General features: G+C 48.3%; 1 protein-coding gene across 1 annotated transcript in view; it reads left to right on the top strand.

Annotated features, from left to right (window-relative positions):
* MALT1 (MALT1 paracaspase) overlaps window positions 1-24,086 on the top strand; it is a 183,210-nt gene that overhangs the window by 134,362 nt on the left and 24,762 nt on the right. Inside the window, exons 11-12 of the mRNA XM_075343327.1 lie at window positions 13,473-13,650; window positions 17,813-17,887. Coding sequence (XP_075199442.1) covers window positions 13,473-13,650; window positions 17,813-17,887 — 253 coding nt within the window. The remainder of the gene's footprint in view (window positions 1-13,472; window positions 13,651-17,812; window positions 17,888-24,086) is intronic.

Genomic DNA, 24,086 nt, shown 5'->3' with positions numbered 1-24,086 from the left:
TAGCATCACACACACGTCAGTTAAGTTTCACACGCGCACACGGGCATTACACACGCACACACGGCTAGCATACGCAGTTCACACAGATGCCACACGGACCAAAAAAAAGGACACAAACGGAAAACGGACCCGAAAAACGGACGTAACACACGTGCGTGTTTTTTCACGGATGTGTGTCGGAGGCCTAATATATAGGAATAGATCCCTCTGTGTGTAATGACTCTATATAATATATAGGAATAGATCCCTCTGTGTGTAATGACTCTATATAATATATAGGAATAGATCCTTCTGTGTGTAATGACTCTATATAATGTATAGGAATACATCCCTCTGTGTGTAATGACTCTATATAATATATAGGAATACATCCCTCTGTGTGTAATGACTCTATATAATATGTTTCCCTTTTTGTATTGAATTTCTGAAATAAAATAACTTTTTGATGATATTCTAATTTATTGAGATGCACTTGTAAGTACCAGTATCAATTCAGGAGCAGAGTGTTCTGATCCTTCCTAAGGCCTCCTTCATATGTCCGTGAAAATCACGCACGTGTTTCACGGACGTGTCAAAAATGCGTTTTCCCCTCTGTGAGCCGTGTTTATGGCACACGTGTGTTCTTCGTGTGCTATCCGTGAAAACACACGGAGAACGGGAACTTTCTGTTCACCTGTCCCTGGCATCGCTGTCCGTGGTGCTGATCATCGGTCTCCGGTCCTGCCGACTCCCCGCTGCTGCTGCTTCCGGCCGCAGTGAAGTGAATATTAAATGAGCATAATGAACGGCAGTCGGCAGCAAGTGACAGCAGCGGCAGAGGCAGGAGGGCTGGAGAAAGTGAGGAAAGATTTGTTATTTTTTTGTCTGACACGTGAGTTCTCTCCGGCGCGTGTCACACGGGACCGCATCCACACTACATCCGTGTGGTCCGTATGCGGGCCGTGTGACACCCGTGATGCCGAAGAAAACGTGGACATGTCTACGTGTGGAGCACACAGACACACGTATGCGTCGCGGGCGGAGGGGCCACGCTCGCTACGCTCGGGTCCGCGGCTGCTGCTGCTGCTCGGTGGCTCGAGCAGTGGGCCGGACACGGGGACTCGAGCAGCGCTCCTCGCCCACGAGTGAAAAGGGGGTGGTTTGTTTTGGGAGATAGTTTGTGACGCCACCCATGGGTTGTGGTGATGATGGGCACCACCGCTGCTGGTGACTGGGATCCCGGGAGCGATGGTAGGGAGCATCTAGGATGTGTTCCCCTCCGTGGGTAGGGGTTGGTGATCACGGGGCCCGGTTGTGGAACGGGGAGGCTGGAAGGCTGGGGTGCAGGGTTGCAGGGGCAGTGCGACGCAGTGCCGGATGGCACTGTGGTACTCACTCAGGTACAAATTCACAGAGTCTCTGGTAAACCAAACGGCTGGATGGACGGGTCCCGCAGCCGGCTGCAGTGTCTTTGCTCTACCCGGACAGGTTGATGGTGGCTGTCTTACTCTGCACCTGTGTAGAATGTGTTGACTCCGATGGTTTCCCAACGGTAGTCCGCTCCCCGGCGTACAGGTACCGAAGGAGCCCGTTTTGCCCGCAGGCGCTGGCCCTTGGATCTCTAGCCTATGGCGGTGGCTGTGTATCCTCACCGTGTGGACTGTTGCCTTCTGTCGGGTCTTGGTTGTTAAGAAACCCCTGGGGTTCCGGTCACTTTCGGATTTGACCGTTGTCGGCAGCTCCAAGCCTAGTCGGGGTCCGATGGCCCTGCCTTTGTGCTTAGCTTCACTCCACTCCCCGGTTCGGTACCGGCGGGCCACCGCCCGACCCCGGTTTCGCAGAGATCTACTAACTCCTGCAGACGGCCACCACCTTCTGCCAACCTTGCTGTTTGTGTCTGGGCCCCTACCCATAAAACTGAATAGGATAACTGAAGTGAGCACTAATATATATATATTATGAGTGCAAGCCAAAAAATACATACTATATAAGGATAAGGCTGCACATCAAACTTAGATAATGGTATAATGCCTCAAGCATATGGAAAAATATTGGAATATACAATGAAAAATGCTACTTGCTAATTTGAACATGTGAATAATGAAATGCATACCTGCCATGAATATTAGGAAAAAGGAGATATTTAGCAATCGCATTGATCAATGTAACTGAGCCCCAAGACCTCGTCAAGGTATATCTCTATATTGGGGTCCCTAGCTCTGTGACCCTAACTGTGTGTCATCTCATTGCAATTAAAAACTGCTGTGGGTGGAGATGGGTAACTAAGGACTTTCTTATATAGGAGATGGGCCCCTGACTCGCCCACCCCAGGGCTATGGGACACCCGGTGTCGGGCCGGACTAGTCCGGTGGTAGTCAGTGGTGGCTGGGCCCGGCTCCGTGGCCCTGGTGGGTGTCAGTAGAATATGTGGCTTGATGAATAAAGTTTGTGTTCGTGACGCCACCTGTGATCTGCGGCTATTAAGCCGCCGCTGCTGTGTGAGGCCTCCGGGGTGATGTTATGGCAGCAATGGTGGTACTGCTCCCCACAGGTGGAGCGGAGCCCCGGGGACACTGTTAGTGCTAGTGAAAGTCTATGGGGTTGTGTGGCTAACACGGTGCAGGGCCGACAGGCAATGAAAGAACCAGGCACAAACAACAGTCTCTTTACCTTTTCCTCTTTTACTTTGGGAACAGTCCAGTCCTGGGAGACCGTTACAGGTGGTGATGGAGATCCGGTCGGCCTGGAAGTACTTGGGGTGATCTTTCTGGCCAGCTGAGTATGAGGCCTACTCCTGTACTTTTCTTTGTTATGATAGGACCCTGCTTCTCTGAATCCAGCAATGGCCCTCTTTGCTGCTGGGACTGATGGTACGTCCCTTTCCCTCTGTAGCAGGCTGCGCAGGCCCTCTCTGGTGCTTCTCTGCTGGAGTCCACACCGGGCCCTGATGCTGCAGCTGTACCTTCGGGATGTTTATGGGCCAGGTGCTTGCAGCTCTCCTGCCCTTCGGATTCGGCTACCAGGGAGTATTTTAAGCCCTGGTGGCCACAGACTCCGATGTCCGAGTCTCTCCGCTGCCTCTCTGCTACTCCTGCTTCCCTGGGCCAAGCTACTCTAGCTCTAGGCCCCAGATCCACAGGACAGCACACTCTGCGTCTGCTTCCTTCCACTTCTCTATACAGACTGACCACTACTTCCTCCCTCAGGTCAGACTTGAGGAAAGCTCCCTGGAATTCCAGGTTCAGAGCTCCCCCTGCTGGCCAGAGGGAGAACTGCGTTGGGTGTTAAACTTGCTGGCCAATGGACCTCCCCATTACCTCCAGGCTCAGCATTAACCCTTTGGGAGGGCAATGCGGTTGTGGCGACCAGGTCCTGGGACGCCACACTCCCCCTTAGTTAAATTCAGTACTCCCGGACTGTAGAAAACAAAACAAGACATACATGTTACAACCTTAAACAACTTTAAGAGTCCAGTGTGGCTCCCTGCCGGGTGTCCATTACACTGCTCCATGGGGGACCCGCCGCGATAAAACCCCCAACGTAGGCTCTGGGCGTGCGTCAGAGCATTGATGACCCCACTCTATGCACGCCGGACGGGTTTTTCTTCAGGGGTGCTGAGCACACTGGTGCTAACTATGTACAGCTAGGTGTTGGCCACCCATAGTCCAGTGGCCCAATTGTCTATTTTCTTAATCAAAAAAGAAAAACATTTTGTACACAACATTACAGACATTTCACATAACTATTTACATTCTAATAAGTACTCTTTCTTTTTACTCTCTATACCTTGGAGGGGGCTGTTCCCGAGTGCTGCGTTGAGACCTGCGTAGCTCTGGTGTTTGTCCCTGACTACTTGGTGTGTCTTCTACCTCAGCACTACAGGTAGGCCTAACCCTGATAGGTAAGCGTGATGATTGCCTATGTGGTCTAAGAGTCGCCAAGGGTATGACAGGTTCACCACTGACAGGGGGTTGATTCTCCTGTTCCACTGCTGGCGTGTCATCTCGTGTTGGAGCGGACGGTTCTTTAGGTGGATCTGGAACCTCTTCTGTTTCTGGCTCGACCAACTGCGGGAACGTCAACACTGGTACCACTATGGCATTGTTTATTCGGGTCCAAGTTTTGGGGAATTTTCCCAGGATTGTTTGGATCATCTCTTCCTCTTTTTCTGGACTTTGGGGACTTTCTTGTACTTCTTCTACTTCTTTTTGGATTCTGCACCGTTCGGGGCATGCTTTCAGGCGGTCTCGAGAAACTGCTTGATAGGGCTTGCCTTCATCTTTGCTTATGAGGCATACCTTACTATTGTCAAAGTTGGAGGGGATAATGGTGTAGGGTTCATTCTCCCACTGATCATCTAATTTATGCGCCCTCCGCTTTTTCTTGAGGACCTGTTCTCCAGGTGCTAAGGGAGTTGCTGGAGCTGTTTGATTGTAATGCTGCTCTTGTCTCATTCTTGCTTGAGACAGGCTCCTTTCTACGCATTCCTGGACCTTGCGGTACTGCTGTTGTCGCTCTGTATCCCAATCTTCTATCTCCTGAACCGCTTCAGGTGACACAGTCCCCATCTCAAAGTCTACAGGTAACTTGCCAGGTCTTGCTCGCATCAGGTAAGCAGGGCTGCAGTTGGTCGAATTTACCGGGATATGGTTGTACAGGTCTACCAGATCTGGTAACTTCTCTGGCCATTGGTTTCTTTCTTCCAGAGGTAGAGTCTTGAGCATATCAATGACCACATGGTTCATCTTCTCGCACAATCCATTGGTTTGGGGGTGGTATGGTGTGGTTCTGATTTTCTTACAACCGTACATGTTACAGAACTCTTGGAACACTTCTGCCTCGAATGCAGGACCTTGATCAGTCAGTACCCTTTCAGGGTAACCGTGAGGTCGGCAAAAGTATGCCTTAAATGCTCTAGCTGCTGTTCTGGCTGTCTGGTCCTTCACGGGCACTACTACCAGGAAACGAGAGTAATGGTCCACAATGGTGAAGGCGTACACATAGCCTGACCGGCTTGGTGTTAACTTCACGTGGTCCAGGGCCACCAACTCCAGGGGCTGCTTCGTGACAATTGGCTGTAGGGGAGACCTCTGGCTGGCATCATCTTTCCGCCTCAGGTTACACGGACCACAGTCTCGGCACCACTTCTCAACTGTCTTTCTCATGTGCACCCAGTAGAACCGATCACGGAGTAGGGTCTCCAACTTCTTCCACCCGAAGTGTCCTGCGTTATCATAATAAGCTGCTAGGACCATTGGAGCATCCCTCTGTGGGACCACTATCTGCCAGACGAGTTCATTCGTTCGCCAGTTGACATATCTCTTGCAGAGCTTGCCTTGGTATGTGAACAGTCGTCCCCTCTCCTTCCACAGCTGCTGGGCTTCTTCTGGAGCATCTGGGCCAAGATGGGTCTCAGCTTGTGCTAGCTTTTCTTTGACCAATCGCACGGCCGGGTCACCGTTCTGTGTCTCTTCCCAATTATGGTGGAGTAATGGGTTGACCGAGACCTCGTGCTGGCTCGAGCGCTTCACTCCTACAGCATGCTCACACTGGGAAACACCTTGGTGATGGAAAGCCGGTAACTCTATCTCTTCGAGTTCATCCAGGTCTTCTCCAGACTCGGGTAAGTGAGGCATTCTGGACAGCGCATCAGCATTGTTATTCTTCTTGCTAGCCCGATACTTGATGGTAAAGTCAAAGTTAGACAGCCGGGCCATCCATCGCTGTTCCAACGCACCTAACTTGGCTGTTGCCAGATGTGTCAACGGATTGTTGTCCGTGAAGATGGTGAACTTGGCCGATGCCAGATAGTGCTTGAAGCGTTCAGTCACTGCCCAAACAATAGCGAGGAACTCCAGCTTGAAGGAACTGTAGTTTTCTGGATTGCTTTCTGTGGGCCGAAGCTTCCTACTGGCGTAAGCTATCACCCTCTCTCTGCCTCCCTGCACCTGGGACAGAACTGCTCCCAGTCCCACGTTGCTGGCGTCTGTATACAGTACAAACGGCTGGCTGTAGTCAGGGTAGGCCAGAATTTCTTCTCCCGTGAGAGCCCCTTTCAGCCGGACAAAGGATGTTTCTATTTGGCTGCTCCATTCAAATGGAGGGCTCTGCTTCTTAGCCTGCTTTGGCTGGCCCACCAGGAGATCTTGAAGGGGCGCTGCTATCTTTGTGAAACCATCAATGAATCTTCGGTAGTAGCCCACCAGCCCAAGGAACTGCCGCACCTCCTTTACCGTGGTGGGTCTTGGCCAGTCCTTGATTACGGTGACTTTCTCCGGATCAGGTGCCACACCTTCTGCGCTGACCACATGACCCAGGTACTGTTCCTTTGGCTTCAAGAGGTGACATTTGGACGGCTTTATCTTCAGGCCATATTTCGACAAGGACTCAAACACTTCTGCTAAGTGCCTCAGGTGGTCTTCATAAGTCTTGGAGTAGACTATGACGTCATCCAGGTACAACAGCACGGTTTCAAAGTTGTGGTGGCCCAAGCAGCACTCCATCAACCTTTGGAATGTCCCTGGGGCGTTGCAGAGCCCGAATGGCATACAGTTGAACTCGCAGAGGCCCATTGGTGTCGTGAATGCAGTCTTCTCCTTGTCCGCCTCTGCCACGGGAACCTGCCAATACCCACTGGTGAGATCCAAGGTGGAGAAATAGTTAGCTGACTTTAAGGCTGTTAGTGACTCCTCTATTCTGGGTAGTGGATAAGCATCTTTATGTGTAATGCGGTTAATTTGCCTGTAATCTACGCACATTCTCATTGTACCATCTTTTTTCTTTACGAGCACTAGTGGAGCGGCCCAGGGGCTACAACTATCTCTGATAACCCCAGCCTCCTTCATTTCCCGTAACATCTCTTTGGCACGCTGATACTGTGCGGGGGGTACAGGGCGGTATCTCTCTTTAATGGGATGATGATCACCCGTGGGGATTTGATGTTTAACCCCTTTCACCTGCCCAAAATCTAGGGGGTGTTTGCTGAAGACCCGCTCGTACTCCTGTACCACCCGGTAAACCCCATGCTTTTGGTGTGAGGGGGTGGAGTCGGTGCCCACATGTAATTTTTGGCACCAGTCTTCCAGCTGCCCCTTGGAGCCATTGTCTTCCGCCTGGTCGGACGGGATCAAGGGTTCCACTGCTTTGATGGTATTGTTGCTGACAGTGTACAGTTTTGCTACAGTGGCGTACCGGGGCAATTTGGCTTCCTCCTCCCCACAATTCAGGACACGGACGGGCACTCTCCCCTTGCGAATGTCTGCTACCCCTCTGGCTATCAGGACTCCAGGCCTACTGTCTGAATACACCGGTTCTACCAAGGCATGGTAATCCTGACCCTTGAGGCCTATTGCTGCCCGACACCATATCAACATTTCACTTCTTGGGGGTATTGCAATGGGGAGGGGGTTACTTACCCTCACACTGCCAATTTCTCCTCCGGCCAGCTCTACCTGCTGCCTCCTCATCAGGGCTCTGATCTCCCTCTGTAGGGCACGCTGCTGCCCAGAGCTGGCAGTTTCAGACGCCTGTTGCAACAAAATTATCACTTCGGCAATACAATTTTCTATCACATTTGTACCAATGGTTAGCAGTGGGTCAGATTCTTTGCGATCAATATCTACAATTATCATCCCCTGACATGGCAATTCTACCCGCCCCACTTTAATGGTTACTTCTTTATACCCAATTTGAGGTAAGGGCTGACCATTACTGGCCACAATTGTTAAATCATCATCTGGGCCATGGTCAATGTCTGAATCAGCCCAATATCTTTTGTACAGTTTATAGGGAATGGTTGTTATCTGGGACCCCGTATCCAGGAGGGCATTCAAAGGGATCCCATCCAGCACAATAGGAAGGACCGGTCGTCCTCCCACATATTTGCTGCGGCTGGGGGTTGAGCCGGGCTTCCTTACACCTGGGGGTTGGCTCCTGGCCCCAGGCTCGGCCCATTTAAAGGACAGTGTCTTGCAATGTGTCCCGCCTGACTGCAGCGGCGGCAGATCGGTTGTCCCGTTGAATCATACCGGTCTGTGTCTTTTCCTCGGGTCGGCGGAATCCTCCTCTGTCGCATCCATGGGACGTCATCTGGGCTGGAGGCCAACTCGATTCTTGCAGGCGATGGGGTCACTTGTAGAGACTGCACGGTCTTGGCAAGGGCAGCTACAGTCTTGGTCAGCTCCTGGACCTGCTGTCTGAGCTCTGCAGTGGGATCCTTATCCAGGGACTGCGTTTCAGCCCCTGCAGCAGCTCGTGTTGCAGGCACCATCCCGGGGTACATGATAGCAAGAGGCCGGAGGGGTACCGGGTCATTCGGTGTAGATTCTCTCAGTACCCGGATAGCCTGGTCCTTAAACTTTGCAAAGTCCAGAGCAGGGTTCTGCAGGACCATGATACGCAGCTGGGTCCTGTGGGCATCTGACAGGAGCCCCTCTATGAACTGCTCAGTTAGGAGTTTGTCTTCTTCACGTACACTCTCTGGGTCCACCTGTTTAATTGCTTTCAGGGCCTCCTGCAAGTTTAAGGCATAGTCCCTTATGCTGTCTGTGGCCCGTTGTTTGCACCCAAAGAATCTCATCTTTATTTCTGCTGCGGTGCGGGTGTCAAAAGTACTCTTTAGCTTGGCCAATATCTGGGTTACTGTCCCTTTATCTGTATCAGGCCAGGACTTCACTTCACGCTGGGCCGCGCCGGCTAGCTGCCCCATTAATATGCCCACCTTCTGGCTCTCAGTCAGAGGATACACCCGGAACAAGCTGTGCAGGCTTTCTCTGAAGTCGCTCAAGGTATGGGACTCCCCGGAGTACTGCGGCAGCCATTCTGCTCCCGGAATGTACGGCATTGTGATCGGCATTACCGGCGCTACAGCGGGGGCTGGGGCGACGGCGACTGGGATTGCTTCGGCTGGCGCCGCGGCGTCTCGGGCTATGGCAGCCACCTGCCCTCCCTCCGAGTCGGACATCTTCCTCCCCCTTAGTGAACCTTACCAGGCTCCGTTCACTTTTCAAATTGCCTTCTGGGTCGCGCGGGGTTAACAGCGCTCTGCTCTGATGGCGCGCTCCCTTCGCGCTCTTTGTCAGGCACGCCCCCCTTCTTCCTGCGCTCAGCGAGGCTAATGGCGGCGGCAGTTTGCAAACAGTAACACAGTCTTTTAAGCACAGTTTCTGCAGGCGCACAGTACCCGGTGGGACCGGGCACGAAATCCTGTTTGTGACACCAAAAGTTGACTCGCCCACCCCAGGGCTATGGGACACCCGGTGCCGGGCCGGACTAGTCCGGTGGTAGTCAGTGGTGGCTGGGCCCGGCTCCGTGGCCCTGGTGGGTGTCAGTAGAATATGTGGCTTGATGAATAAAGTTTGTGCTCGTGACGCCACCTGTGATCTGCGGCTATTAAGCCGCCGCTGCTGTGTGAGGCCTCCGGGGTGATGTTATGGCAGCAATGGTGGTACTGCTCCCCACAGGTGGAGCGGAGCCCCGGGGACACTGTTAGTGCTAGTGAAAGTCTATGGGGTTGTGTGGCTAACACGGTGCAGGGCCGACAGGCAATGAAAGAACCAGGCACAAACAACAGTCTCTTTACCTTTTCCTCTTTTACTTTGGGAACAGTCCAGTCCTGGGAGACCGTTACAGGTGGTGATGGGGAAGTACTTGGGGTGATCTTTCTGGCCAGCTGAGTATGAGGCCTACTCCTGTACTTTTCTTTGTTATGATAGGACCCTGCTTCTCTGAATCCAGCAATGGCCCTCTTTGCTGCTGGGACTGATGGTACGTCCCTTTCCCTCTGTAGCAGGCTGCACAGGCCCTCTCTGGTGCTTCTCTGCTGGAGTCCACACCGGGCCCTGATGCTGCAGCTGTACCTTCGGGATGTTTATGGGCCAGGTGCTTGCAGCTCTCCTGCCCTTCGGATTCGGCTACCAGGGAGTATTTTAAGCCCTGGTGGCCACAGACTCCGATGTCCGAGTCTCTCCGCTGCCTCTCTGCTACTCCTGCTTCCCTGGGCCAAGCTACTCTAGCTCTAGGCCCCAGATCCACAGGACAGCACACTCTGCGTCTGCTTCCTTCCACTTCTCTCTACAGACTGACCACTACTTCCTCCCTCAGGTCAGACTTGAGGAAAGCTCCCTGGAATTCCAGGTTCAGAGCTCCCCCTGCTGGCCGGAGGGAGAACTGCGTTGGGTGTTAAACTTGCTGACCAATGGACCTCCCCATTACCTCCAGGCTCAGCATTAACCCTTTGGGAGGGCAATGCTGTTGTGGCGACCAGGTCCTGGGGCGCCACACCCCTACCCAGACACCGACAGTTTTTGACCTCTCACTTTCAACTCCAAAACGATTCTGTCTCTTTTCCCGCCTTCAGGCCTGTGAACTCCTCGGTGGGTGGGGCCAACCGCCTGGCTCCGCCTCACCTGGTGTGGACATCAGACCCTGGAGGGAGGCAACAAGGGTTTTTGTCTGACTGGTGTGACTGTCCAGGGGAGGGTGTGTGTGTGTGTGTTATGTCTGTGACTACCTGGCTAGTCCAGGTCGTCACATATGCTCCACACGTACACATGTTCCATGGCAAAACATGCATGTGTGCGCAGACCCATTGATTTTAATGGGTTTGCGTGTGCCGGTGTCTCTGGTACGTGCAGGAATGGACCTAACACGTACCGGAGACACGTGCGTGTGAAGGGGGCCTAACACACATTCTTGTGCATCCAGTTCCTTGCTTGTTACTTTCTTACCACACAACTATCAATGCCCAGCTAAACTCTAAGGCGGGCTTTGCACGCTGCGACATCGGTAACAATGTGTTACCGACGCTGCAGTGATAGTCCTCGCCCCCGTCGCAGGTGCGATATCTTGTGATTGCTGCTGTAGCGAACATTATCGCTACGGCAGGTTCACACGCACTTACCTGCTCTGCGACGTCGCTCTGGCCGACGACCCACCTCCTTACTAAGGGGGCGGGTCGTGCGGCATCATAGCGACGTCACACGCCAGGCGGCCAATAGACGTAAACATCCCGCCCACCTCCGTCCTTCTGCATAGCCGGCAGGTAGGAGATGTTCGTCGCTCCTGCGGCTTCATACACAGCGATGTGTGCTGCCGCAGGAACGAGGAACAACATCGTACCATCGCAGCAGCAGCATTATGGAGATGTCGGACACTACACCGATCATACGATAACGACGCTTTTGCGCTCGTTAATCGTATGTAAAAGGCTTTACACACTACGATATCGACTGCGACACCGGATGTGCGTCACTTTTGATTTGATCCCACCGACATCGCACCTGCGGTATCGTAGTGTGCAAAGCCCGCCTGACACGACTAAACTCCTTCTCAATTGTCCAGATTTTTTTATATAATTAATTATAAGACTAAACTTGCGATTTTGTCAATAATTCTTTGATCATTGTTTCTTAGTAAAACTTTTCAGTGCCGATGTTCCATGAAATTCCCCTTTAAATTGGTTCTTATTTATTACATTATCTTTGGTTCTTTTTTAGTTTCCTGTTTTTGTAATAATTTTATCTGCTGATCGGTGAAGTTGTCAGGAAGCGCATGACTGACTCATGATGGGCTGATAAAATATTAATTTTCACTTTGTTGTCTATGTTGGTAGGAAATAAAATGTATGAATCCAGACCGTAGTATCCGCTTCCGTCTTAATGGAAACCTCAACGTTTTCTTCAGAGAAATTTTTTTTAAATTGATCCAAAAATGACAAAAATATATAAATTGCAAAAATAAATTGTAGAAATGTGAAATTATTATAATCAAGCCATCAGCACCATACGACCGCAGGGTGAGGCGTGTCAGATTGATGGAGAGGGTGTGCTGTGCTTCAGATTCATGTGCTGGGCATGGCTCGGGCACAGATTCTTTGCCTGTACCATCAACGGGGCATAACTATTAGCTGATGTGTGCAAATGTACTATGGAAGTATGGTGTGAGGGAAGGGAAGGAAGCTCTAAGGGAATGTGTCATCAGAAAATGACCTATTTACATTAAAATCATGTTTTATGTCAAAAAATATATATTTTTTTATACTTCTTTTTATTTCCATATTATTATTTATACACAAAAAAAATGAAATCTTGTAAGTCTGGCACTGGTCACAAGACCTAAGATTAGAATAATATTTCCAGTTAATACTTTCAGGATTACAATAACTGATAACACCTCTATATACAGTAGATAACACAGGATCTACCATTCACAAGAGGTGATATCACAGCTTACCTCCTCCCCCTCCTGTATACTTACTGATAACACCTCTATATACAGAAGATAACACATGATCCATCAGTCACAAGAGGTGATGTCACATCTCACCTCCTCTTCCTCCACAATGACTGATAACACCTCTGTATACAATAGATAACAGAATCCACCATTCACAATAATTGATGTCACAGCTCACCTCCTTCCTCTCCTGTACTGATAAAACCTGTATGTAGAGTTGATAAGACATGATCCACCCCTTACAATAGGTGATGTCACAGCTCACCTCCTCCCCCTCCTGTGCATTGATATTGTCTCTATGTACAGTAGATAACAAATGATCTATCATTCACAATAGTTGATGTCACAGCTCACCTCCTCCTCCTGTACAATGACTGATAACACCTCTATATATAGTAGATAACACAGGATCCACCATTCACAAGAGGTAATAATACAGCTCACCTCCTCCCTCCTCCTGTACACTGACTGATAACAGCTCTATATACAGTAGATAACACAGGATCCACCATTCACAAGAAGTGATGTCACATCTCACCTCCTCCACCTCCTGTGCAATGATATCATCTCTATGTACATTAGATAACCGGATCCACCATTCACAATAAATTATGTCACAGCTCACCTCCTTCCTCTTCTGTACAATGACTGATAACACCTCTATGTACAGAATAACACAGGAGACACTCCTCACAAAGGTAATGTAACAGCTCACCTCCTCCCCCTCCTGTAGAATGACTGATAAAAGCTCTATATACAGTACGTAACACAAGATACACCATTCACAATCGATGATGTCACAGCTCAACTCCTCCCCCTCCTGTACAATGAGTGATAACACCTCTATATACAGTAGATAACACAGGATCCAGCATTCACAATAGGTAATATCAAAGCTCACCTCCTCCCCCTCTGATAATACCTCTATGTACAATATATAACACAGAATACATGGTTCACAATACATTATGTCACAGGTCACCTCCGTCCCCTCCTGTACAATGACTGATAACACCTCTAAAAAGAGTAGATAACAAAGTTCACAATAGGTGATGTCACAGCTCACCTCCTCCTCCTGTTCAATGACTGATGACACCTCTATATACACTAGATAACATAGGATCCACCATTCACAATAGATTATATTACAGCTCTCCTCCTCCTGTACAATCACTGATAAAACCTTCTTATTCCTTCTCCTTTTCTTGCACTGGACATATTATCACAATGAGATACAATATGTGACTTCTCACCCGCAGGATTGCTGTACTATGCCGGCCATGGTTATGAAAACTACGGAAACAGCTTCATGGTTCCTATTGATGCTCCGAAACCTTACGGTTCGTCCCACTGCTTGTGTGTCCATAGCATCCTAAGGCTGATGCAGGAGAAAGAGACCGGGCTCAACGTGTTCCTACTGGACATGTGCCGCAAGAGGTGAGGAAATATTTCAGCTATCGTGTCTATCATCCCAAACTTTACCAATGCGTTAATGACTGGAGGAGAACCCTATGGTTGGTGAGGAGGCTGGCTGTATATGGCTGCCTGAGTGTAATACCCACAGAGTAGGTTCACACATTTTTTTCAGGCGTTTATTGAGCCAATCTGTCCCAAAAACCTCCTGAAAAAGCGATCAGAAAAGGCTTAAAAGACACTTAGTCAATTTGTAACAGCAAATTGTTTCTTTGAGGAGTTTTGAGTTCTTGAGGAATATTTTTCAGAGTTTCTTCTCCAAAAATTAATCAAAAAGATTCAGTGAGAACACAACTTTATTACCATTTTCTGAAACAATTTTGAAGCATTTCTTTAACCTTTCGTCACATACAATATCGGTTCTAACTAGTTCACATACAATGTGACTGTCAGGCGCAGGCTAGAAACATACCTATAATATCTAATGTTTGCAATTTCAGTGCTCTAAAAGTGATCAGTGACCTTCATAGGGATGTAATAAGAGACTACACATTATCAGGGGCAAAAAAAACCCCATTTACTTAACATAAAACTAATAACTCTGAAATACAAACATTTCAAAACTCCCGCCAAATAGTCCCCAGTTCGACTCTGTCAAAAAACTCTACAAAGAAAATTTATGGAAACAAACTTAATTTTAAGGTACCTTAAGTACTATTAAACACATATTCAATCAGAATTAGATCCTCAAGTTTCCCCAGAAAAATTACACTTGCAGAGCATGTGATGAATAAAAACATAAAATACCAACCTTATTGAGTATGACGTGTTCACATACAATGAGCCTGAGAGATTAGCGCAGTTATATCTGTCCTCCTGAAGCTCTGCAATCCAACTGTGGTATGAGGTTTCACAGAGCTGCTAGAGACAGGAGACTACCTGGAGGGAGGGGATTTCCTCACAATCTGGTGAGGAAGGAGAAATGAAAGTAAAAGAGATGTGCCTGTCAGGCCTATTGTATGTGACGGAGGGTTAAGTTTTATTTTGTTTTCGATTCTTTCTTTTTTTTTATCCATTAAGCAATTAATAAAATGCTAATGCTACAGTTTGATTTGGCAAGAAACACCACAAAAATGCTCACATCCGAGGAGCGTCTTTGAGGCATTTTTGAAGCCTTCTCATAACCTTTTATTGTAAAGTTTGTAGTGGCTTCTTAGCAAAAAACACTTGAATAGTGTTGATAGTTCCCTTTTTTTTTAAATACCTTCTGTTTTTGGAAACCTGAAGCTAATTAAAAATAATCAACATACGACCAGTTGTCTTTCAAAAGAAATGAATCGAAAAAGTCTTTCAAGCATTTTTTTTAGCGACTTTAAGGCCCGTTTTACACGTCAGTGAAAAACACAGACGTTCTTCACTGACGTGTAAAACACGCATATGTCCCTCCGTGTTCGGTGATTCACGGCACACGTGGGTTGTCCATGTGCAATCCGTGATCCGTGATTGCACATGGACATTACTCACCTGCCTTCACTGCTGCTGTCCATGGTGCTGAAGTCTCCAGCTCTGCAGCGTCCGCCCACCGCTCTCAGCACCTACTTCCTGGTCGGGTTTTCCTGCCCCTCATGAATATTCATGAGCCAGGCAGGAGCTGCCGAGAGCGGAAGCTCCAGAGCAAATCGCAGGCAAGGTAAGTTGAAAATATTTAATATGTCCGTGATTTTCTGGTACGTGTTTCACTGATCACACACGGATCACACCATAGTGTGGTCCGTGGGTCATCAGTGATGCCAGAAAAAAACTGACTTGTCTCCGTGCAGAATCACGGCCACGGGTGCACGCTGCATGGAGACACGGTCAGTGAAAAATCACTGACGTGTGAGCAGACCCATTGATTATAATGGGTCTGCGTATGTCAGTGATTCTGGTACGTATAAAAAAAAAAAGCACAAACGTACCAGAATCACTGACGTGTGAAACAATGTAAAGGAGGACCCCGGCACACAGTACAAGAAAAATTGAACAGGGGCCCCCTCCACATATTCACCTCCACTATGCTGCGATAGGCATTTCTCTGGTGCTCTCACCATTCTCCCATTTACCATTAGTACAAAAAGTCCTCACCCATTGTGTGGCTTACCTACCATACCATGTACGATTGGTTATCATACTATATACATTCAGGTTGCCACCTATTGCAGCATTCATCCATCTCTTCATCCTCCTATGTGAGCCCTATCTACACTATATGACAGTACTCTACTGTAACATATATTCTTCCATTTCCAAAGTGTTCTTTGTTGTGAATGTTAGTTATGTTTTGGCTGCTGGGAGGCTCCCTCTGGTGGCCAGGAATGGTTTGGACTTGGACCAGGTGTGTTGTGCAGTGGGTGTTTCCTTTGCGAACTCTCTGCTTATTTAAGTCCTGGTCTGATTGCAGGCTGTTGCCGGATGTCAGTTGTTCTTTGTATCTCCAGCCTGCTTCATCCTGCTCCACACCACATCTTCCCCAGATAAGTGCTTGCTCTTTATTTATTGTCTGGTTCTTTTGTTTATCTGGGTTTGTCATTTGCTGTGGTTGTTTTCAGTTTATTTGCTTGCAGGGATTTTCCCCCTTAGTGGATTGTTGAGGAACTCCCTGCAGTTCTGTGTGGAGTATAGCTCCTTTGGGTCCATGTGTTTGTGGCTTGTTGACTTTGTTATGATTCTTGTTTTCTGTTCATTGGTATGACAAGGGCACTTGGTATAGGACGGAGTTCAGATCGTGCGATCTGAGGGCCTTTTTGTACTATCAGGAAGTTGGTATTTTGCAGGGTTTTTCTCTGGCCACCATCAGTCCCTTTCCTGTCCTTTCCTATTTTAGTCAGCGGGGGCCTCACCGTTTGCTAATCCTGTCATCTACCTGTGTATTGTGTTTTTCCTATATCACCGCAGTCTTTGAATGTGGGGGGTTTGCTATTCTTGTCTATTTTCTGAGGCAGAGAGTTATTCATCTTTCCTACCTTTAGGATAGTTAGTTCTCCGGCTGGGTTCGCGGTGCACAGGATGTTAGTTCACCCCTCGGCTACTTCTAGTTGTGATGGTTAGTAAGGGGATGGCGGCCAGATTAGTTGCCAATGCTCTTGTCACCTTTTGCCAATGATTTGTGGTGGTCTTCCATGGTTCCGGATCATAACAGTTCTTCCTGACTACTCACATACTTCACTTTAACTTTCTGGTCTTCAAGGTGCCACTAGGAACTTTTCCCTGAACTTCATAACTACGGTACAGCTCTTGTACGAGCCGACACGTTGGACAGTACCGTTTAATTGTGAAAATAAAAATCATTCAAGCATACCATACCTGGATTGTTCAATTTTTCTTGTACTGTGTGCCGGGGTCCTCCTTTACATTGGTTCTATTTTTCTCCCGAGCACCAGGACCACAGCGGTTGAGCATAACTTATCCTTCCTTGTTGACGTGTGAAGCAGGCCTAAGAGAGTTTTTGGAGTGGATCTGCGCCAAAAGACTTTTCAAAATCCTCCGTGTGCATGAACCCTTGGGATAAAACGTTTTTGAGGAGTTTTGGAGCAGAAACTGAGCAGAACCATTCCAAATCCTCTTAAAAAATTCTAAATGTCTCAAAAAAACTCTCCGAAAACTCATTGTGCACATACACTTAGACTATATGTAGATGGATTTTTTGCAAGGTTTTCAAAAATGATGAGTTTTTTCAGCTTCTTTAGGTTTAGTTCCTATGATGAGTTGTTGACGCTACGTCATAGCCTATCTGCACACAGTCTTTTTTGCTAAGTTTTTGGAGCGGAAACTGAGCAAAGACTTCACATTTTTGAGGAGTTTTACATTTTTGAGGAGGATTTGTGAAGTTTTCAGTCTGATTGTGCTCATTTTATCCTTTGGGAGCAGCCAACAGCAAGTGTTTAGTTTCCCTGCAGCTCCACCACAGGCCAGATTAAGTATTACACCTACTAGATCGATCAATAACATGTCCAAGTATTGAGAAGATGTGTTGGGTCCTCCAGAGGATTATACACTCTTGTCACTCTGGTTAAAAAATTAAGAGACTTTTGAAAATGTTTTTTTTCTATGCCAGAGAGCCATTTTAATTATTTATTATTATTTTTTTTTTTTTTTTTTTTTAAATATAGGTATTATCAGTCTTTCACCAAAATTTATTTCATTACAGGAACCAGTATGACGACACCATCTTAATTACAGAAAACCTGAAGGTGACTGCCAACATTGTCTTTGGCTATGCCACGTAAGTGTACGCTCACATTCCTGTTTTGGTACCTAACAGAATTGCCCCCACTAAAAAATTACTAAGGGGTCCGCAAAAAAACCTATTTCAATGTAGCAGAGCTCAGTGTTTCTGACTTGATACATTTATATAATTCTGGCTGAACAAAGCCACCACTAGGGGGAGCTGTAAATGTATGTTTACAGATGTTATCATTTCACAACAAAAACACCTGGTTATAAATTAAACTAAAAACAAGTATTTTGCCTAATAAAATATTATTTATTTGTTGAAAAGGTTTAAAATAACCAACAGGTATGTAAAATAAAAAATATATTCAATTTAATCAATTTATAGCCGGTGCTACATAAAAATATAAAAACATGGGGGGCAACACAGTATCCACAGCTTAAAAACAGGTAAGCCTTACATGTAAATAAGCCTTGAATAAAAGTGCTTGTGCTAACAATAAATAACTGTGCTAATTCATTAATTTAATCCACTATAGCCCATACTAGGATCCTAATAGTAAAGCATATGTTTAATTATAATCCAGTACTGTTAATGTAGCCCATATTAGGATCTCAATGATATTGCTTAGCTAAAAAGCTGTGCACTGTGTGTCCCCCTCACCCCAACGTATATTTCGCCTGTTGGTCAGGGAGCGAAGCACAGCTCTGTGTTTCTGACTTTATACATTTATATAATTCTGGTTGAACAAAACCACCACTAGGGGAAGCTGTAAATGGATTAGTACAGATGTTATCATTTGTATGCAGTGAGCTCCTCCTGGTGGTGACGGCAGGTAGCCACTGTAACAGTAACATGGCAAACAGGGAGAGCTACATAGTACTGAGCCCTCTCCCACCGAAGACCAGATGGAAAGCACATTATAACTCTTTTTTTTCTGCTTGTTTTTACCATGGAAGAAAAAAGAAGCCTTTTATAGTGCCAACAAAGTGAATGAGATTACGGAAATCTCATGTACATTGTCACACCGGGACGAAGGAACGTTCAGCATGTGGTGCAATACAAAGTGAAACCCTGGGAAGATGTTTAAGGAAGGCCCTGGTGATAGGGAAAGGGGTCACCACCTCACACTCACCTTTGGCTGATCCCTGCTCTCCCTTATGTCCCTAGACGGGTCCTTTCCCCATGACCCGCAACACAGAGGGAAACCCAGAGGAGATGTTTAAGGAAGGCCCTGGTGATACGGAGAGGGGTCACCACCTCATACTCACCTGTGGCTGATCCCTGCTTTCCCTTACGTCCCTAGACAGATCCTTCCCCCGTGCACCAGCATGTGCCTAGGCCCTCGCTGACTCTCACCTTACGCTGACTAGTCAGTAGGGTATCGAGACACTAGTCTCACTACTTCAGTAAGAAAACACAAGGAAGGTAAGACAAACGAATGGAGAAAGACACAATAAATAGCAATCCTAAGTTTCTCCAGCAGGAAACTTCTCTCTCAGCTGCAACTAAAACAACACCTCAGCTTCTCCAGTGAATGGCACTTTCAAAGTGATCAGTAAAAAAAATGCTATCACTTGCATGGAGTAAAGCCAGGAGCAGATAAATATTGAGGAAGGGCATGATGACAAGATGCTTCAGCTGTGGAGAGGCTATTAGTAATCTAAGCCAGAAGGCAAAACGTCCTTAACCCTTTCGGTATCAACCAATAAATGATGTAGCCTGTAGAGGCGACAAAATCGTGACACACGCTGCTCAGTTTTTCTTGCAGATTTGAACCATCAATGTGTTTTTTCACATCTGTAGCAGATTTCAGAATATTTCATTCAATCAAATGAATGGGAAAAAAAATCAGCAAGTATAAATGCATAAAAAAGCACATATTTTATGCAGCGTTTTTGCTACCGAAAAATCTGCTGCAAATACTTGGTGTGTACAAGTGTGTAGATGTGACTCTCTGGCCTATCAGGTCGTCACAAGGGTGCCGTGCAATCTGCCCATCTGCATGGTACCCGCTCATCCTTGGTTACGGGTCCTGTCAATTTGGTGTTACTACCAACAGGTATACAAAATCCTGAGGAACACTCTGCACCACACCCACCAGACACCCATTGGGCAGCCTGAGGGGAATAGGCCCACCCAGATGGGGGGATGGAAGTGGGAGGTCAGAGATGTCAGTACAGTTCAGACAGTCGAGTTGAGAGGAGGAGAGGAGTTGAGCAGCGGTGACAGGACAGGTCATGCTGTGGAGCTGGGCTCCTGTACCTGTCCCAGGTGCCAGACGGTGGCCTGGCCAGAAGGAGCTGGAACCCCGGTCTCAGGGGGTAGTGACAGGGGGCACGGTGCTGCTACAGAGAGCAGGCCGGCTGCCTTGTGCTACAACCGGGCAGGGGCCAGGGCACGACGGGGTACGCAGACCCTAGGCTGGGAAGTAGCTTCATGCAGCCCAGTAATTCACCCGACGGGAACGGAGTCTTCAGGAACCGTTCCCCACGTGCTCCAGAATCGGGGTACTAGCATAACGAGGGGGATAGGGCTTCCCACAACCGTCCAGAAAATCCCAAGCGTGAACCCTGAGAGCAAGCCCACCCTGCTAGCCACGCAGGTGAGCGGGACCTGAGTAGTTTTAGGCGAAAGAGATCCACCTAAGAGACACACTGTGCCAAGGAACAAGGCTTCAGACCAACCAGCAACACCAAAGGGGCATGGACCCAGCGTGCTCGTCAAACAGTAACAGAGCATTCAAGAGTTTTGTTTACCTGGTGTCAGCGTCATTGACTTTGGACTGTGTGAGTACCTAATATCCTTCTACTCCCGACGGGTCCCTCCGCTCAATCCATTACAGAGTTTCGGGACACCACTCCCCTGTCAACGGAGGGGTTAATGTGCCGCCCCCGTGCTCGGCAGCTACCGAGCCGCTCAGATCCGGACCTTCTGGTGGGTGGCTCGAGTGTCTCCAGACCCGGGGGTCTTGCAGTCACTCCAATAAAGAGGGGGTCTGGCAGTTTGGGGATGTAGGTGTACGACCGGAGCTGTGTCGAGTTCGTGATGCCACCCACAGGATGTGGTGAAGGTGGACACCACCACTGCGGTGACGGGGCACCCGGGGGAGATGTTGCGCAGCAAGTTGTTAACCCCTCCGTGGGCAGGGATGGTGGCTCCGGGACCCGGTGGGCTGGTGCAGGAAGATGGGCGGCCGGAGGGCACTGATGTACTCACGATTAGTAAACACAAAAATCTCTGGTAAACCAAGGTGATGGTGGTCGGTGCCCGCAGCCGGCTGCAGTCTGGTCCCCCGCCCGGTTGGTGGTCTCTGTCTTTCTCCCGCACCTGTTTTGTGATGTGGACTACCTGCGCCTGCAACGTCAGGAGTCCGCTCCCCGGCTTGTAGTTGTCGGAGGAGCCCTTTGCCCGCAGACGCTGGCCCATGGGATCTCTCTGGCGTGGCGGTGGCTTTCTATCCCCCTCGTTGGGCTGTTGTTTTCAGTCGGGACTTTGGGTGGGTAAGGACCTATAGTCCTAGCCTCAATCAGTTAATTAGCTAGCCCCCAGTAGCTTCTGGACCTAGCTTCAGGGTCTGAGTACCCCCCTTTGTGCTCCTGTTTCCGGGTCGGTTCCACTACCCGGTCCCGGTGCACCTCGGTTCCACCGAGCCGTCTTCCCGGCTCCTGCAGACAGAGGCCTCCGTATGCCTCCTAGCCAGAGGTACCAGGGCTCCTACCCTGGCACCTGTCAGTGAGTTGCAGACCTGACACACAGGCCTGCCTCTAGACTTGAATTTCAGGACTAGACTCTGCTACTTTTCTCCTGCCTTAGGCTATCCGAACTCCTCGGTGGGCATGTCCAATCGCCTGGGCACGCCCCCTGGTGTGTCCACCAAGCATGAGGGAGGTGACTAGGGTTTTAATGGTTGGCTGATGTCACCTTGTTAGGGGACTGGTGTAGTGCGGGGCTCTATCTGTGACTACCTGGCTAGTCCAGGGCGTCACAGTTAACATCTCTAGCTGCCACACCATCGTCACTGGGCTCCCCAAATGGCAGCGGTGGTCCCTCACGTTACCACACACCATGGGTGGCGTCACGATTATTATCCCGTTCACTATCAGCAAACAAATTCCCCCTTTTTATTCCGGGGTAGCCGCGCGACCCTGCCTCGGATTCTGAGACACCTCGAGCCACTGTGGATCCGGGTCCGAGCAGCCCGTTGGCTATGGTGGGGGCGGCACATACAAAGCTTTATTTTTCCTTGCCCCTGCTATCATAGGACTGTACATAGGGCATTATAATAATAATATACCTATACAAGGCTGTACTTAGAGCACTGTAATATATATCATAAAACTATATAAAGTACTATAGTGTATAGAGAATAAAGGGGGCTTTTCATGCTACGACATCGCTAATGCGAACTCGTTGGGGTCACAGAATTGGTGACGCACATCCGGCCGCATTAGCGATGCCATTGCGTGTGACACCGATGAGCGATTTTGCATCGTTGCAAAAACGTGCAAAATCGCTCATCGGTGACATGGGTGTCCATTCTCAAATATCGTTACTGCAGCAGTAACGAGGTTGTTCCTCGTTCCTGCGGCAGCACACATCGCTCCGTGTGACACCGCAGGAACGAGGAAGCTCTCCTTACCTGCCTCCCGGCCGCTATGCGGAAGGAATGAGGTGGGCGGGATGTCCCGCTCATCTCCGCCCCTCCGCTTCTATTGGGTGGCCGCTCAGTGACGTCGCTGTGACGCCGCACAGACCGCCCCCTTAGAAAGGAGGCGGTTCGCCAGTCACAGCGACGTCGCCGGGCAGGTAAGTATGTGTGACGGGTCTGGGCGATGTTGTGCGGCACGGGCAGTGATTTGCCCGTGTCGTGCAACAGATGGGGGCGGGTACCCACACTAGCGATATCGGGACCGATATCGCAGTGTGTAAAGTAGCCTTAAGTGTATATAAGACTACATTGGGCAATATAATGTATATAATAAGATTATATAGGGCACTGTAATGTATATAATGTATATGATAACACTATATAGGGCACTAAAATGTGTATAATAAGACGACATTGGACAGTGTAAATTAAAAAAAGACATGAGGTATTTGGCATTGGCGTTTTGCAATCCTACAGCGGACAAACAAGAAGTACAAGGAGCAAAAGTTCATCATAAATGTGCTGTAATAAGACGTGTTTAAGAGCCAGCAGCTAATATCAGACTGCAGATAGGTCCTTGATTGTGGATTATTTTCCACTGCTAAACTAGTGATTTATCCTCTGGATATTACATTAGTAGAATGCCAACAACTTGCACCACCACCGGTGAGCAGATAGCAGGGGCCGCACAGCACTCCAGCGTGGGCCGATACCCTTTATTTTTTACCTGCCACACTACTTTTGGTAGTGGCTACATCCCTTACTGCAGTCTACAACATCTGGGTCCCATATTACTGAATTAGTCCCAAACTCCAATTTTACTCAACTACAGTACCAGGCACAGTCTGAGTCCCAGCTATTATGCTTGGCTATTTTTGTAACTCCCATAGCAGTGACTGTAAAAAGCTGTGCATGCAGGATTACAAGGTGACCAAAAAACTGACAATTGTGGCACGTTGATTTTTTTCATGGTGTTTACAGCGTGGTTTAAACGGTGTATACTGTACATAGGCATAAAGCTGCTAATCAATGTTGAGGGTGGAGTTACACAAAAGCAGCAGGACTAGATGGCACAAGACAAACAGTCTTTTAGTGATAATCTCCTGCTGATAAAACACTTATTGATACAACTGCACACAACTTAGTGACACATTCCTGCAATCAGGGTCTCAACCCCTACCTCATGTTGCTCTCAGATTACACAGCAAAATGCTACTAATTCCTTTCATAACCTTATAGTAAATATGTATATAACAAAGTGGTCCATCCGCTAATATCATAATATAGATAGATCTTCTAGAGTGAGATTTTAGATAATGGTTCAGATAACGTTTTTGCACTGGAATTCAGACGCTTCAAGCTATTTCACTACTTCTAACATTAAATTAGTGAACTGGGAGGCTCAGGATGAGCTGTTTAGGAGATGGTAGACTTGGAGGGTCCCAGCTCATTTACAACTGGGTGATCCAGTACAAGATGACCCGCCCCTGAGGAGCCACGTGTAGAAAATAAAGGGGTGAACAATGGTCTGAGATGTGATGGAACTAAGAAGCAATACTTCGCACCATAGAGAGGATCACTTCTTGATCTCCGCTATGA

Source organism: Anomaloglossus baeobatrachus, chromosome 1 (assembly GCF_048569485.1).
Source record: "Anomaloglossus baeobatrachus isolate aAnoBae1 chromosome 1, aAnoBae1.hap1, whole genome shotgun sequence".
NCBI lineage: Eukaryota > Metazoa > Chordata > Amphibia > Anura > Aromobatidae > Anomaloglossus > Anomaloglossus baeobatrachus.
This window is presented reverse-complemented; position numbering and strand designations above follow the sequence as displayed.